Genomic DNA, 17572 nt, shown 5'->3' with positions numbered 1-17572 from the left:
ATCTATCTGTCTATCTATCTATCTATCTATCTATCTATCTGTCTATCTGTCTATCTGTCTGTCTGTCTGTCTGTCTGTCAGTCATTTCTGTCTATCTGTCAGCTAAAAATTTGATTAGTTATCCAGCAATTTTATAAATGAGAAAAAAGAAAAGGGAAAACACCAGTTGAAAGCCACTAATAATACAGGAGGAGTCTGAGAAGACTCCCATCATGTCGCAAAATACCATCACGAGAAAAAGATCAAACCTTTGTACTCATTTTCAACCAGATGTTTAAAAGAGCGTTCCTGAAAATTGAATAATTAGAATGAACAAACAGAGCTTACTGTCAGTGGACAGAGGATGACGCGTGAGTGCGTGTGTGTATATATGTATGTACATGTATGTGCCGTATGAATGTGTGTGTGCATGTGCGGGGGGCAGTGCAGTCCCTGTTGGCAGGGTTACAGCCGTCTTTCCTCCCACTTTGCCCCGCAGGAAAAGGAGATGGAGAAACAGCGACTTCTGTACCAGCAGTCACGTCTGCACAACCGCGGGGCGGCAGAGATGGTGCTGCAGATGATCAGTGCCTGCAAAGGTAGCACACACACACTTACACACATTGTTGTCTTGTGCTGTCATCATGACGACTCAAACGAAAGACCGGCGTTAACCAGCAGCAGCAGCAGCAGATAATTTGGCAAAACAAACACACAGAATGTCTTCTTTCAGGTGAACCGGGAGCCATGGTTTCTTCTACTCTCAAACTGGGAATCTCCATCCTCAATGGAGGTAACAGTGATGTGCAGCAGGTAAGGACACCCTGGGGAGGTTTAAAGGTTCCATATGAAACCCGAGATCTTTAAGATCTTTACGTTTCATCCCAGACTGTTCCAAACCCAGAAAACAGCCTCCTGCAGACACAATCAGTTTTAGCTTCATGCTAATAAGGACCCTGCTGTGAGTGTTGGGTATCAATATTCGAGAAGTACTACAATCTTTTGTGACATGATTTATCATGTCACAAAAATCTGGGCTGATTTTGGAATTTTTTTTTTTATATCTGTGCTGATTCCCAGCACTGCAAGAACACACCAAACAAAATAAAAAATAAAAAGTGGTCACTCCTCACTATCTCTTTGTGCAGAGAATGCTGGATTATTTGAAGGATAAAAAGGATGTGGGATTCTTCCTGAGTGTTCAGGCTCTGATGCAAACCTGCAGGTCAGTCTTGTCTTGTCTTGTCTTTGGCTGGTCTGGACGCAGCGGTGATGTCGGAAGTGTGTAAGTGTGTTGTTAAACTGGACCCACTGTGGGCTGTCAACAGTGTGTTGGACCTAAACGCTTTTGAGAGGCAGAACAAGGCAGAAGGTCTTGGGATGGTGTCAGAAGAGGGCACGAGTGAGTACGGTCAACACACACACACACACACACACACACACACACACACACACGCACACACACACACACACACACACCTAGCATCCACCAATGTTGTATCTGCATTGTTTTTGTCCATATAATCTCACTTGTCTTTAAAGCACCAGTACGCACTCTTGTATGCATTTGTGTGTGCTTGTTATAGTGGATGCAGGATTGCAGGTATGTTTTGTTGCTGTTTGTCTATAGAGCCACTGTGTACTCGTTGTAATAGTCCCAGCATTTTGACAGTTGATGTATGTAAACGTAGCGCAGAAAGTAAGGAAATTTGTGTTTGGTGGATTCTCTTTCTTTTTTGGTTCCAGTGCTTCTTTGCAATAAATCTCATGTGTTTGCAAAGTCTCTTGATTCCCCCTTTTAAATGGAGTCACATTTGTAACGAACATGCATTTGTTGTCAAGAGCTCCTGGATCCCTCAGGTGCTGCCTCACAAGTAAAACGAGTCAATGACAAATAATTCTGATGATTATTCTTTTGTTCTTGGGAGCAACCCACACGCTCAGCTTTAATAAATGCGTGTTCCTTAACACATGTGGAACCGTTTAAAAGGGAAATAAACAGACTCTCCAGCAGTGCTCGATTTATTGGCAAGAAGCATCAAAGAATGACAAAGAAGTAATCCACCCAGCGCAGACTTCCTCACCTCCCGCGCTGACTTCATTTATCACCCACTGACAGCCACGAGGTGTCTTTTCTCACTGCGTCTCTTTTTTTTTTGTCTTTTTCTCTCTTACACCCGGTTGAATTTGCCCATGTCAACCCCCCCCACCCCCCCCACCCCACCTCACACCCGCTCGTCAAATTGCCGCATTCACGGTTCTCAGATAAGAAGCTAGAACGTGGTAAATGTGTCCTTCCATTAAGAAGCTCTTCTTTCTTTGGTTTCCCCTCTTTTCTGTCCTCTCTGTCCCTCTCTCTCTCAGCTCTTGATCACCTGACTGCTCTTTTCTTTTGCTGTGAACAATCATTTCGCACTCAAGGACCCATTGAAATTAAAATTCACACTCACTGTTGTTATTACCACGCAACGCTGATGCCTTTATGGTGACCGTAGCCGCTCCACTAAAGTGACTGTTAAGTTTGATTTTCGTTCTTCAGTGTTTTCTTACAGATCTACTGTAACTCTGACAGTCAGTCTCGCCAAGACCAAGATAATCAATAACCTTGTTCAGTCATCAGGACTCCAGCTGTGACCTAGAAACTCAGAAATGAATTGCAGCAGCACAATCAAAGCTTTTTTTTTGTAATCATTTTACTACATAACAAGATGTTTGTGATTTGCCCTTTATGTGGGCGGAGGCTGGTCATTGAGCAAGCAGTGTCAGCTGCAACGGCAGACAAGGGCGCCGTCTTGGGAGTAAACCAGACAAACACTTGAAATTCTTGAAACTTGAAATTCTGCTTAAGTGAAAGGTTAAACTCGATTCACACTGTTAGTATTGTTAGCTGTCAGTGAGTCACAAGCCGTCACACAATACTTCACACATGTTATGAAGTTGGATGTACAGTGCTGTACTCACGGCACGATGGCTCTCCCCTGTTTGTTCTCTCTGGCCTGTAGAATCTGGCAGTTTTTCTGTCAACATAAAACAGAAATAATCCGACCTTGTTTGATGTCTTTTGTTTAGTGATCCCTACCTAATCCACGCTAGCATTATTTGGTCGCCTTGCACCTCAACGTTTTTCTGAATGTTCCTGTTTCTGAACTCATGTCTTGCACCAGTTTGCAGAGTTCAGTAGGTCTGTCGCGCATGAGCGTGTGGCTTGAAGTTAACTAATCACTGTCAAAACAAGCGTTCCCTCAGTTGAGTCTTTATTTGTGTTTTTCTTCTGGTTTCCTGTCTTTGTTTATCTATGTTGTATGTTGAATATTGTACATCCATTTTCAGTGTGATGTCCTGTGTGCTTTCCTTTCCTGTATTTTTTGATTAACGGAGACCAGAGTGTTTTAAACATGCTGATCTATATTTACATTCTAATCTGGGACAATTCTTAAGCATTTTGCAGAGTAAATAATTAAGTTTGGCTGAGTGATGATCTTTACAACACTGATTGTGTTTTTTAATGGGGTTTCTTAATTGAAACAGCTGGTGTTTTATTTAGAATTTATTTAAATAAAATAAAAAAAATAAATCTAATTTTTAGTCTGTATCAAGCCGAACTGAATTAATCATCTCCCATTCACTTCAATTCTGGTTTCCTCTTAATTTTTTCATAAAGTGGCAAGTGTTTGACGCAAGTAAAAAGATCTAAATTAAAATACTCACCTAATAGTTTTAAAGAAAAACACGCTTTCTTCAAACTAATCCCTCATGTTTTCTTTTTTTTTTTGCTTCTGTGTTTGCCATTAACACAACAAGAGTATGATGTCAATGTGCAGACATCCTCTGTATCTGCACTGAAGCTTTTCAGACTTTAATTTCATTGATTAATTATGAATTCTTTTGCCCGCTGCCCAGATGAGAAAGTGATGGCGGACGATGAATTTACATGTGACCTCTTCCGCTTCCTCCAGCTGCTGTGTGAAGGACACAATAATGGTCAGTTTCTTTGACATGCGTCGCTTGTTTAGTGGCAAAACCTGATTATGTCCTTGTTTTATCGGGGAAAACATTTCTGTGTAGCTCTCTTACTCTTCTGTTGAATACAGGCTATTAGTGTCGGTATTCATCAAATAGTTTTTTTCCTGAAAAATATTTGTGTAAAATGATATTTGAAAGGCTTGTTTCTCCTTTTCAGATTTTCAGAACTACCTGAGAACTCAAACAGGCAGCACAACTACCATCAATGTCATCATCTGCACTGTGGACTACTTGCTGAGACTACAGGTCACGCCAGTGTTGTCTCTGTAACGTTAGCTTAGCGGCTGTTAGCTTAGCGGCTGTTAGCTTAGTGGAGTCGGTGGTGCTAACTTTTAGCCAAAACTCACCAGATCAGTACACGTCCCAAACAGTTTGGCAGGAGGTAGTTTGTTTTCACATTAAATCCCAGCCGCAAGCATAAACATATCTCTTGTTTGTGCTTGCTAGTAAGTTATGAAGCAATAGTGATCCTGACTCTAACCTGCGCACCTATCATCCAGTCCTCTTTCATAACAATGCTAAAGGCAACAAGGTGTAGGTGTCAATCCTGGCTCCAAAGTGCAACTTCCATTATGGAATGCACCGTCATTATGTTCAAACACTTCACACTCTTCAAGGAGTGAGCCTTCAATTCCCCAGCAGTGATAAAAACCCTTAGATGATATATTCCAAGGTTCCACAAAGTGACTCACACTGTGCCAGGTAGACCAAACTGCTATCCAGTGAGGTGCTGTTTCTGTAATCACTGGTTTAAGATGTTGCTGGACTTTAAAGTTAAAAAAAAGAGAGCCATAATAAGATTGTGTTTTGTCCCCATCACAGGAGTCTATCAGTGACTTTTACTGGTATTATTCAGGAAAAGACATCATCGATGAGCCTGGAAAGAGAAATTTCTCCAAAGCAATGACAGTGGCTAAGCAGGTGTTCAACAGCTTGACTGAGTACATCCAGGTAAGACAGAGTTTTCATAACCGTACTGGTCCCACTGGAGGAGGAGTAGCTCATTTGTCTATGCAGTAAGGCGGAATATAGGGAAAAGAAGTAACGCAAACATTCTCAGGTTATGGTTTGTAATCAGGTTTGAAAGACATAACATAAAACAATCTGTTCTTATGCACGCTCTTAAGACGTTCATGACTTAGAGTAAAATCTGGCATCTGTATATGGCTGTGCACTGAACTTTGTGACGGACATCTTCATCCTCCCCTCCTGATGCAGCTCTGTGTCTGTGTGTGTGTGTCAGGGTCCGTGCACCGGCAACCAGCAGTCTCTGGCCCACAGCAGGTTGTGGGACGCTGTTGTCGGTTTCCTCCACGTCTTCGCTCACATGATGATGAAACTTGCTCAGGTGAGAAGAGTCATTTTCCCATACAATGGTAAATATCTTATCACTCTGCGACAAGTCTACTGTAAGAGAAGTATTTAACATCGGACTCAGAATAATTGCTGTATATATGATGCTTTGAATCGTTATATTCATAATGTAAACTCATTTCTTCAACTCTCGTGGTCTCTCATATGGTCCCTGCAGAGTAAAGTATGTATTTATTTATTTTGAATTTTAGATTTCTCCTATTTTATGCAGTCCCTCTCCTTTACTTAACTAGCTTTCCCCTCTTACTCTGAGATTGTTGCTGCCTCTCTACTTTACATGAAAAATTGTCAAAATCAGGGACAGATTTTAGTTTATTTTGTACACAGTGTACACTGTATATTTTACATTAAAGAACAGGTCTTAGTAGTAGTTTATTAATAATTTATTATTATTATTATTATTATTATTATTATTATTATTATTATTATTATTCAGTGACCTTTATAGACACAATATGGAAAGTTAAATGAATATGTTGGCATAAAATTGAATTAACTTTGCATTGACCTTAGCTGTATGACTTTAACTGTACTGTACGCTTTTGAATTTAAGGGGTATGCCCATATGTAAGTCGCCATCCATGTTGTACCCAAACTCCAATTTCCCCCTGACTTTATAAGATTACCCACGAACAAGGATTAAGTAGAATTAAGTATTAAGTAGAGATGGCAGAAACAATTTGAGAAAAAAAAATAAACACCTTCCTTCCTTTCTAATTAAGTTTCCTCCTTATCCCTTTGTAATATAAATTTACTCTTTCCCACTGAATGTAGGTATATGACAGTGTTGTGTGTGTACTAACCAATGCTGAGGGCTTGAAAATTTGAGTTTGCGCTGTGTGCCTGCAGTTTGTCACCTGGCAACCTAACACGGAGCTGCAGTGTCTCAGTCTAACGTTGTTTCTGCTGCTTTTTAAAATTAACTGTACACCTGTATTTTTTTTAAAATGGTGCTATACACACACACACACACACACACACACACACATGCGCGCACACACACTTGCGCACGTTTTAAATTCACAACTGTGGACTAGATTCTGCTTAGGCTGCGGTGTTTGTTGTATTTGTTGTGCCTCTTTTATTTCAAGGAAATTCTATTATCATTTCGATAAAAAATTACAACATTTAAAATAAAGTAATGAAGATTTGAACTTTTTAAATACTGCAAGGCAGTGTATACATTGGTATGAGTGTATTACTGTCCAGACTAGGATAAATAAACAATGGAGTATTGATGGGTAACATTATTTTCATGTGAAACCTTGTCAGATGCACCCAGATCCTGGACAACGAAACGGCGTAAGACTCTGTGTCTCTCTGTAACGGCCATCCCATGTAGCCACTTCATACGCGATAGAAACTTCTCCTCATACCATCAACTATACAGTTAAATAACCAATTAACTTTCATTTCCCTTCCCTTGTGTCTGGCAATATTCCCCCATCTCCAACCCTTAAAAAAAGCATTTGGAACAAATGTAAAACAAAACCTACACAAACAGTACTCCCTAAAAATAAGATAAATTAAAGCAAAACTGGAAAGTGCAAAGGAATTGAAACTACTGTTTTTTTTAAATGCATATAGCAATGCTTTCAGGTGTTTACACTGTTATTTCCTTTTCATTTTCTCCATTTTGAAGTCACATCACTGAAAGGGACAATTTTCTTAAAGATGAAATAAAAAATAGGATATTTGAGTTCTTATTTGTGACTGAAGCTCTTCAGAAATGCTCATATCAGCTTCCTCACAGATGTTTGTCTCTGTTGCCCCCATGCTGCTGTAGACGCTCACAGAGTGGGAGTGGGAAGGCGATCCCAGCAGAGGAATCATTTCCCTCCTCTCGCACTCTTCCCCTTTTTACTGTGTCTGTTCTACTTCCTTTTGCATGATGTGTACCGCTGCTAAAATTGCATATGCTTTGTTTGAAAATGCAAACCAAGGATCCCTTTTGGAGTAGAGCGCACTCTGAGGTAGTATCTCTCTCTCGCCGTCTCATCCTTTCAGAAAGAATCACAAATCCTCTGAAAATAAAGCCATGTCATGTTCCAGCAAAGTTGAAAAAAAGATAAATGCAGGAGTCAGAGTCTAGTTCTGTTCTCAGTGATTTGGATTTTGGTCTCTTGCAGGACTCCAGTCAAATTGGGCTGCTGAAGGAGCTGCTGGACTTGCAGAAGGACATGGTGGTCATGCTTCTGTCTCTGCTTGAAGGTATTGCCCATCATTGTTCTGTTGTCCTTTTATTTTGACACATTTCCTCGACTCACCACTCTGTGCCCTCCACTGCTCTCAGGCAATGTCGTGAACGGCACCATTGCCAGACAAATGGTAGACATGCTGGTGGAGTCCTCCAGCAACGTGGAGATGATCCTCAAGTTCTTTGACATGTTCCTCAAGCTGAAGGACATCGTGGCGTCCGACGCTTTCCGGGACTACGTGACAGACCCCCGCGGGCTCATTTCCAAGAAGGACTTCTCCAAAGCCATGGACAGCCAGAAGCAGTACTCTCCCTCGGAAATCCAGTTCCTCCTCTCGTGCTCCGAGGCCGATGAGAACGAGATGATCAACTTTGAGGAGTTCGCTGACCGCTTCCAGGAGCCCGCCAAGGACATCGGCTTCAACATCGCCGTCCTTCTCACCAACCTGTCGGAACACGTGCCCCACGACACGCGCCTTCAGAACTTCCTGGAGCAGGCAGAGAGCGTGCTCAACTACTTCCGCCCGTTCCTTGGCCGCATCGAGATCATGGGCGCCAGCCGGAAGATCGAACGCATCTACTTCGAGATCAGCGAGGCCAACCGCAACCAGTGGGAGATGCCTCAGGTCAGGGAGTCCAAGCGGCAGTTCATCTTCGACGTGGTCAACGAGGGCGGGGAGAGCGAGAAGATGGAGATGTTTGTCAACTTCTGCGAGGACACCATCTTTGAGATGAACATCGCCGCCTCCATCTCCGAGCCGGAGGGCGACGCCGCGGAGGAGGAGGACGATGAGGAGGAGGAGGAGGAAGAGAGCGGGGGCAATGAGGTGGAGGCTGCGGAAGGGGAGGAAGGAAACGGCGAGGCGGAGGCTCCCGAGTCCACCTCGGCCTTCGCCGACTTCCTGAAGAGCGTGGTCAACTTCTTCAACATGTTCACCTTCCGCAACCTGCGCCGGCGCTACCGCAAGCTGCGGAAGATGACCATCAAGGAGATTGTGATCGGCCTGGTGACCTTCGTCTACACCATCCTGATGGGCATCCTCATGTTCGTGTACAACATCTGCAAGGGCTTCTTCACCCTCATATGGAAAGTGCTGTTTGGCGGAGGCCTCGTGGAGAGCGCCAAGAAGATGACGGTCACTGAAATCTTAGCCAGCATGCCGGATCCCACGCAGGACGAGGTCCACGACGACCTTCCCCCCGAGCCGGGAGCTCGAGAGGACCAGGTGACGGACGGAGTGGCTGACCTTCTGGACGCCGTAGGAGGGGAGGAGGAGGAGGAGGACAGCGAGGAGAGGGAGGGCGGTCGCCTGCCTGGTTTCAACACTCCTGGAGGCCTCGGAGACTTTGGTGAGACGACGCCCGAAGAGCCTCCGACTCCGGAGGGAACACCGCTACTGAAGAGGAAGCTGGTGAGGTTTTTTTTTTGTCGTTTGGTTTGGTTGTCTCCTGGTGCTTTGTGCAGAAACGTCTCTATCACTCGGCTCACTGATGTCGGGCCAACTTTTGTTCACAGTTGGCCGCCACAGTGGGAGGACAAGGAGAGGATGAGAAAGTGGAGGGAGTAGAGGAGGTTCCCCTGGAGACGGAGAAGGCAGAGTAAGTGGTGCACTTCTAGATCTCTGCACAAGTCATCAATACACATTGGGCTACTCTTAACTAACAATCCTTCATGCAGAAACTCCAAATGAATAATTTACCAAGTGATTACAATTGTTTAATTGGTTAGGCACAACTCACAAAAAATGTGTGCGTTCAACTGCAATGTAATAGAGAAATTGCGTTTCTCACTCTGTTTTATTCTAGTACTGAAAATGGCGAGAAGACAGAGAAAGCAGAGCCCGAGCCCGAAGTCAAAGAGGAAGAACCCGAGTATAAGGAGGAAGTCCCTGTGAAGGCTAAGCCGAAGAAAGAGAAGAAACATGCCGAGCAGGGCTTCGAGCTGTGGAACGAGCTGGAAGTTCAGAGGATCAAATTCATGGTGAGCCTTCGTATTTCGTATTTCAGCAGTAGTGTAAATGTCATGCTGAAATGCTTTTTTGTCATTAGTTGAACTGATTGAGCCTCAGACTTTTTTCCTTTTGGCCTAAATGCTCCTCTAACTCACATCCTCACATTTGCAGAACTATCTTTCCCGTAACTTCTACAACCTGCGGTTCCTGGCTCTGTTCATCGCCTTTGCTCTGAATTTCATCCTGCTCTTCTACAAGGTCTGTTCATTCGCAACTTCAACTCAGACTAAACACACAACAACTCTTCCTGATGTCCTTTTGTTCTGCTTTTGTGTTTGAGTTTGTTTGATGATCCTCTTTGACAGTGTTGTGTTTCCCTGGAGGATTAGGGCCTTTGTTCAGAAATTCTTACAAGACTGACTCTGCCAATGTGTCCTTCAGGTGTCTGACAGTCCTCCGGGCGAGGAGGAGTTCGAAGGCTCTGGTTTGTTTGAAGGCTCAGGCCTGTTTGAAGGCTCCGGTGGCGAGGAGGACGGTTCTGGGCTGGAGGATGGAGGTGAAGACGATGATGAGGAGGGTCCCTTGTACTATTTCCTGGAAGAGAGCACAGGCTACATGGAGCCAGCGTTGGCTTTCCTCTCCATCTTCCACACCATCATCTCCTTCCTCTGCATCATTGGCTACAACTGTCTCAAGGTGCTTGACATTTGGCCTTTGACTTTCTTTTTTTTTTTTTAAAGTGTACTCATAGGATTCACCTGTGCCATTTCCCCTCCTCCAGGTCCCTCTTGTTATCTTCAAAAGAGAGAAGGAGTTGGCCAGGAAGCTGGAGTTTGACGGCGTCTACGTCACTGAGCAGCCTGAAGACGACGACATCAAGGGACAGTGGGACAGACTGGTGCTCAACACTCCGTAAGAGCTCTGCAGGCTCAGAGTTGGACTTTATTGTCATTGCGGGTTAGGTCACCTGCAGCCCTCTTGTCAAAGCCCCACTAAGAATTTTTGCACAGCCTGCTTTACCAGCCTTACCATGAGGTCTATGTTTTTATCAAATGTGTGAGGCTGTGAAGTGTGGACTTGTGAGGTTTTTTTCACCCTGGCTTAATTCCAGTGTCAAACCTTTATCCTGTTTGAATGCAGATCTTTCCCAAACAATTACTGGGACAAGTTTGTGAAGAGAAAGGTGAGTGTTTTTTCTGGAAAAAAAAAAGGTTTTCCTTGTTTCTTGCTTCTTGCAATGAGTATCTGCATCTCATCTGTAGGTGCTGGATAAATACGGCGACATCTACGGCCGAGAGAGGATCGCGGAGCTGCTGGGCATGGACTTGGCCTCCCTGGACGTCAGCGCCATGACACACGAGAAGAAGTCCGAACCTGACACCTCCATGTTCAGCTGGTACGTGCTGGAACCTCCGAGTTAAACCGCTTTGTGGTGGAAATGCACGCAGTCACAACTAGTTTGTGTCCTTCTGTGCAGGATAACATCCATCGACATCAAGTACCAGATCTGGAAGTTCGGTGTGGTCTTTACCGACAACGTGAGCCAAAAAACGAGTTCGCTAATCAAAGACGGGGACATGTAGTAGATAAGGTCTCACTGACGGCTGACTGAACCTCTCGTCCTGCAGACCTTCCTGTACCTGGTCTGGTACATGTTGATGTCTATGCTCGGACATTACAACAACTTCTTCTTCGCCGCCCACCTGCTGGACATCGCCATGGGCGTCAAGACCCTGCGCACCATCCTGTCCTCTGTCACCCACAATGGCAAACAGGTACGCGCCATCAACATCAGCAACATTTACTTTGCAAATGTAATTGGTTACAAGTTACCCTATTGAAAATGTAATAGAAGTAACTATTTCAATTTTTCTATCTATTTTCAAAATCAGAAAATCATGCAAAGCAAACCATACAGATGTAATTCAAATTGTAATCATGACCTTAATCATGAATTTATTAAAATGTGTAATAAAAGTGTAATAAATTACAAAATGTGTAATTTAATTACCTATTTTTCCTAGTAATGTAACTGATTACAATCGTCTTTATTTTGTCAATAAATTACTTAACAACTTTGGATATAACTCGTTATTCCCCAACACTGGCCATCAAATCATGCGGCAACAGCCGACCTCGTTCTAACCACGCCCTTCTCTCCAACTGCTCCACTCAGCTGATGATGACGGTGGGTTTGCTGGCCGTCGTGGTTTACCTCTACACGGTGGTGGCCTTCAACTTCTTCCGCAAGTTCTACAACAAGAGTGAGGATGAGGACGAGCCGGACATGAAGTGCGACGACATGATGACTGTGAGTTGGAGTTGCGGAGGAGGGTTTTGGGGGGGTCAGTTGCGGTCGGATTTCCCTCTGTAAGGACTGTCCTCTTCCACGCAGTGCTACCTCTTCCACATGTACGTGGGCGTGCGCGCCGGCGGTGGCATCGGTGACGAGATTGAGGACCCGGCCGGCGACGAGTACGAGCTCTACCGAGTGGTGTTTGACATCACCTTCTTCTTCTTCGTCATCGTCATTCTGCTGGCTATCATCCAAGGTACGGCCCGTCAATAGGCATGTGACACCGACGTCCATGTCTCCCAAGTTACAGCTCAGACTTTGGTGAAAGCAAGTGAAAAATATCAACTGTCTGTCTGTCTGTCTGTCTGTCTGTCTGTCTGTCAGGTTTAATTATTGATGCCTTCGGGGAGCTGAGAGACCAGCAGGAGCAGGTCAGGGAGGACATGGAGGTAAGATGACGAGTTTTCAGAAGCACTTCTGTGTCAAAGTATCTTCAGCATTCTTTGGGTCACATTGCGCTCTTGAGTTTAATCTCAACTTTTCCTCCAGACGAAGTGCTTCATCTGCGGAATAGGAAGCGACTACTTTGATACGACGCCGCACGGTTTTGAGACGCACACACTGGAGGAACATAACTTAGCCAACTACATGTGAGTAGCCTCTGCGATCGCTTACAGCACACAACTCAAACCCTTTTGCTTTAGTATACAAAAATACCTACTTTCTGAGTACAGAAACACATATCTCAGTGACAGTATTAGACCATGTCTACCTGATTTTGATTTATAAGGAATTCTTTGTATGTAAATATATATATATATATATATATATATATATATATATATATATATATATATATGTATATATATATATATATATATATATATATATATATATATATATACATATATATGTATATATGTACATATGTATGTATATATATATATATATATATATATATATATATATATATATATATATATATATATATATATGTATATATATATATATATATATATATTGTCGCGTGTTGGTTAATCCAGGAAAGAATTGTACAAAAATACTAAATTTCAAAAAGGTTTAATACTGAAAAAACAAGCAATCATGGCCATGGATTCCCCGTTGGATGGTCAGAAGAGCAGCCCCAGATTAACCGAGATGGAAGTCTCCAGGTGACACCCCAAGTGAGAATGAGAATCCTGTCTTCAGTCCGAGTTTATGTAGGATGAAGTCCTATCCGTTGCAATGAGGGGTCATGGTTCAAGCTTATCCCCTCTGATTGGCTTCCTCTTGACCCTCCCGATGGAAACAGTTGATACCCTGAGAGTATGACAGATTAAGAGAAAGAAGGAGGAATCGCCACCTAAACAGAAAAAGGTCAAACTCCCCTTCCTTCCGATGCTTTGGAGGAAGGACAGTGATTTTTGGTTGAGTGTCCGCACGCTCAGCAATTAAGAACAGTGCCTTATTTGAGCAACCACTCAACCGAGTACTCAAAGAACAGTACGCTGTGAGTGAGTGACCACTGTCTTTGCCTCGTCATTACTGGTCACTTCCTGGACTTATGAACGTTTACCTATGCTGCCTGCCAAAATCACTATTATTGATCTGCAGTGTTTGCTAGCACTGCAGGAACTGCTATAACTTCAAAATGGTTAATTTATATTTTCTTTATTAAATGACTTTTAATCACTTTTAACTAACAATATACATATATATATATATTTTTTAAATGATTATTTCAAATATTATTACTTTATTATTGTAATTTTTATGCTAAACAAAACCTATTTCTCTTTCAGGTTCTTCCTCATGTATCTCATTAACAAAGATGAAACGGAGCACACAGGACAGGTAATTACACTAAGATATGTCATCTAAAAAAATAATAAAATTAAACAGTTAAATAAAGTTGCGGACCTCCTCCTGGAAAGCCTCCCCCTCTTCACAACTCTGCCGTAACGTTCTCCCGCCCGCTTTTCAGGAATCTTACGTGTGGAAGATGTACCAGGAGCGATGCTGGGACTTCTTCCCTGCCGGCGACTGCTTCAGGAAGCAATATGAGGATCAGCTGGGATAATAACACCCTGCCACCTTAATGTGCATCTGGAGAGGAGGACGAGTGGAGAGGAGGGGAGGGAATTCAAAATGCGTCTACACCTCAGTTTTGTCTTGTGTGTCTCTCTCCTGCTGAAGCTATGCATACGTTGACTGCACTACTTCCCACCTGCAGCATGTTCGATGGAACATGTCGATGATTGTTGCGATGGAGCAGCTTTATGAATGACCTGAAACAAGAGAGGCATAAGAGAAGCCCGGGGCCTTTTTAAAACCTTTGAAAACATGCTTAGAAAACACTCACATGGCCTTTTTTTTTGCGTGAAATACATATAGGTTGCCTTGCGTGTTAGTGTGTTAATACAGTCGCTACAGCTGTAAACGGTTCAGTGCCTATAGCAATGCCTTCTTTAGCGGTCACATTTTTTAGCTTCGACACTTCAAATCGTCTTGAATTTATTTACTTTATTTGTTTTGTGAAGTTTTCCCACTTTCTTGGTGTTCCCTCTCACTTGAGAACAATTTTAGCCCTCTCACTCCTTTTCTTCCTCCCTCAATACCTGGAAAAAAAGGTCATCTGGAGATTAAAGGAAGAATGGAAACTCTTGACGGACTGACAAGCCGAAAACTGCTTTGACAAAGTGTGCCAGCGTGAAAACAGCTGCGTTGGAAAAAAAACAACAAAAAAACACTTAGTTTTGCACTCTGAAAGTCTTACGACGCATCCCACGATGTTTGTGCTCCCACGCTGTGCCATATATAAGGTAGCGGTGATTTAAACATGCATATACGTATATATGTATACGACAATGACAAGGTTGTTTATTTATTTATTGTTCATACGCAGACGGAGGCCCTGGAGAGTGACCGTTTTGGCCCGTGTGTGTTTCTGGCCAGCAGTCCGTTTTATGACACTTTATGCACAGATATGTTTTTGCCCGTGAATTAAAATGAAGAGGAAGAAGAAGAAGAAGAGGAAGAAAGTCTTGAATGTATTCAATGTCAACACTCTGGCTGCAGTGTATAACTCAGAACTGTTTAGGCTGCTCAGAGGCCCTTTGATGAAAAGACATATTTTACATACGTAATAGATAGTCATATATTTTTTTCTTTGAAGAATATAAAACAATCACGGTATTTTTCAAACACAAGCTCCTCCCACACCAGGGAAACGTCAAATTTCAAACTGGCTTCTACTCAAAACCTGCCTTTGCAAGTTAGGTTTTTGCGACACATTTTATTTTTATTTTATTTTTTTTATCATAATTTTTTTTTTTTTTTTTTTTTTTTTTTTTTTTAGCAAATCCGGACATTGTTACGCAGTTACTACGCAGGGGGGGAGTCTTGTGTGACGCCGCGAGGTCTCAAACGGTTCTTTCCCAACACGCCTCTCGACATAAAGAACACGTACAACTCTTTGACCTGCATTATTCATCCTAATGAGTCACGAATGTCAGAGGCATGGCAGCATTTGGTTCGCCGACGGTCCTCGAGTTTGGTTCGCCGACGGTCCTCGAGTGCGTACGTGTGCGCGGCTGTGATTCATGCCGAGGCAGCTGGTGATGGAGCTGACGGGGGCGTCCTCTCAACCAAGCCTCTGTTTCACTGCAGAATAAACAGATTATTTTAAGGAGAAGGATTCGTTTTGTCTCGCTCTGTGCGTTTTTACTGTCTTCTCGTCACTTTGCGAGACCTGGCGGTAGATCATTGGCAATTGGCGGCTTTTCAAGTTTCCATGTGTGTGGTCTGTCGCTCCGCCACCATGACTCTCGGCTCTTTAAAAAGTGTGTACAAAAAAAAGAGAGAAAGTTTTGTGATATGACGTGACATCACAAAGAGCTCCTTCACTACATTACGCCCAGTTGATGACAAACCCTGTGAGGCTGTATGAGTGCTGTCACCCAAATCTGTCTTTTTGTTTAAAAAAAAAAAAAAAATGTGTGTGTGTGTGTGTGTGTGTGTGTGTGTGTGTGTGTGTGTGTGTGTGTGTGTGTGTGTGTGTGTGTGTGTGTGTATTTACATACACTACAAGTCAAAAGTTTGGACACACCCTATGAATTTAATGTCTTTTCTTTCATTCTCGTGACTGTTGACATTGCAGTTTCTCACTGAAGGCGTCAAAACTACGTATGAACACACATGGAATTATGAAGGAAACAATAAAAGTGTAAAATAACTCACACACGTTTTATATTTAAATTCGTAAAAATAGCCACCTTTCATATTTAGAATTATTTAACATGTTTTTCTTTGCTGCATAAGTACATATATCTGGCTCATATATTTGATGTCTTCAGTATCTATCTGCAGTATAGAAGTCGTTGTAAAAAAAAAAAAAAAAAATTGCACGAGATGGTTTGTCCAAACTTTTAACTGGTAGTGTATATATATATGTGTGTGTTTATGTATACATACATTTATATGTACATGTATCTACATATATATTTTCATATATATATATATGTATATATATATATATATATATATATATATATATATATATATATATATATATATATATATATGTGTGTGTTTATGTATACATACATTTATATGTACATGTATCTACATATATATTTTCATATATATATATATATATATATATATATATATATATATATATATACATATATATATATATATATGAAAATATATATGTAGATACATGTACATATAAATGTATGTATACATAAACACACATATGTATATATATATATATATATATATACATATATATATATATATATATATATATATACATATATATATATATATATATATATATATATATATATATATATATATTAAAAAGAGCGAGAGATAGAATGCGATGGTGTGACTTCAGGTTTTACCATCAAGTAATCCCAGCTCCACTCACCTATTGCCTCCATTAAACCACAAATACAAGATTGCAGCTGATGTGAAGATAAGGCCGAGCCCTGTCTCTGTTTGCCCAAGGAGGACTGGTTTGGCTGGATAGCTTGTGAAACATCTTATTCACACTGTGCAAGCTCACGCTTGCTGAACTCTGATCAAATGCGCTCCAACTTTCAAAGGAGTTTCGGGGGTTTGCGCTCCGTCCGTCATCCCCGAGGTGCAATTCTGTGCTGTAAAATGTGAAACACTGAGGAGGGTCACTGAATCCACACTACGGTTGTAAGGCGCCGGCTGCCGCTATTTTAAAGTACACTTTGTCAGTCATTTGAGTCAGAAAATGTTCTCGAGGACTCGCACTCACTGAAATCAAGAGACTTCTATTTAACCTGGAGCTTCTGCATCTCAAAGCAGGTTTGGTTGGATATCTCCAGGATGACGGCTATTGCACAGTCTGGGAGAGTTCAGCCGTATCAGGCTGCTGAACGTTGCTCTCACAACTACATGCTGACGGCTCTTGAAGAGTCACTAAAGTCATTTTCGTGATGCATAGGGGGGGTGGCAGCTACCACTTGAAAATAACAGAAACTCTTTGTGCAAGGACAAATTTAAGGTGTCCCAGGCTCACGGCTACTTTTTCTCCCAGCTCTCAAAAAGCCTTTTATCTTTTAACACGCAAGTATGAATGGAATTTCTGGCTGCACTAACTCGCCAAAGTAAACGTACTGTAACAGTCCATTGTGAGACCTGTTAACACACCACGTCAACCAGTTAATCACCTTAGTGTCCAGAGTTTACGGGTGGGCTAGAGTTTTGTGC

The 17572-nt window shown here is 42.2% G+C and overlaps 1 protein-coding gene across 1 annotated transcript in view; it reads left to right on the top strand.

Moving 5' to 3' along the window:
- Positions 1–15214, top strand: part of ryr1b (ryanodine receptor 1b (skeletal)) — a 53425-nt gene extending 38211 nt beyond the window's left edge. The window contains exons 81-106 of the mRNA XM_076036642.1: positions 479–578; positions 713–792; positions 1128–1204; positions 1308–1381; positions 2245–2262; positions 3880–3960; positions 4160–4248; positions 4825–4953; positions 5246–5350; positions 7506–7587; positions 7670–8985; positions 9090–9172; positions 9380–9554; positions 9697–9783; positions 9967–10221; positions 10307–10437; positions 10666–10708; positions 10788–10921; positions 11003–11063; positions 11154–11300; positions 11702–11836; positions 11921–12077; positions 12206–12270; positions 12371–12471; positions 13624–13675; positions 13806–15214. Coding sequence (XP_075892757.1) covers positions 479–578; positions 713–792; positions 1128–1204; positions 1308–1381; positions 2245–2262; positions 3880–3960; positions 4160–4248; positions 4825–4953; positions 5246–5350; positions 7506–7587; positions 7670–8985; positions 9090–9172; positions 9380–9554; positions 9697–9783; positions 9967–10221; positions 10307–10437; positions 10666–10708; positions 10788–10921; positions 11003–11063; positions 11154–11300; positions 11702–11836; positions 11921–12077; positions 12206–12270; positions 12371–12471; positions 13624–13675; positions 13806–13901 — 3873 coding nt within the window. The 3' untranslated portion in view covers positions 13902–15214. The remainder of the gene's footprint in view (positions 1–478; positions 579–712; positions 793–1127; positions 1205–1307; positions 1382–2244; positions 2263–3879; positions 3961–4159; positions 4249–4824; positions 4954–5245; positions 5351–7505; positions 7588–7669; positions 8986–9089; positions 9173–9379; positions 9555–9696; positions 9784–9966; positions 10222–10306; positions 10438–10665; positions 10709–10787; positions 10922–11002; positions 11064–11153; positions 11301–11701; positions 11837–11920; positions 12078–12205; positions 12271–12370; positions 12472–13623; positions 13676–13805) is intronic.
- Positions 15215–17572: the final 2358 nt, after the last annotated feature.

This window comes from Nelusetta ayraudi, unplaced genomic scaffold (assembly GCF_046127955.1).
Source record: "Nelusetta ayraudi isolate G7.1 ecotype Tasmania unplaced genomic scaffold, CSIRO-AGI_Nayr_v1 ptg000048l, whole genome shotgun sequence".
NCBI lineage: Eukaryota > Metazoa > Chordata > Actinopteri > Tetraodontiformes > Monacanthidae > Nelusetta > Nelusetta ayraudi.
Note: the sequence above shows the minus strand (reverse complement) of the source record. Positions and strands in the feature narration are given on the sequence as shown.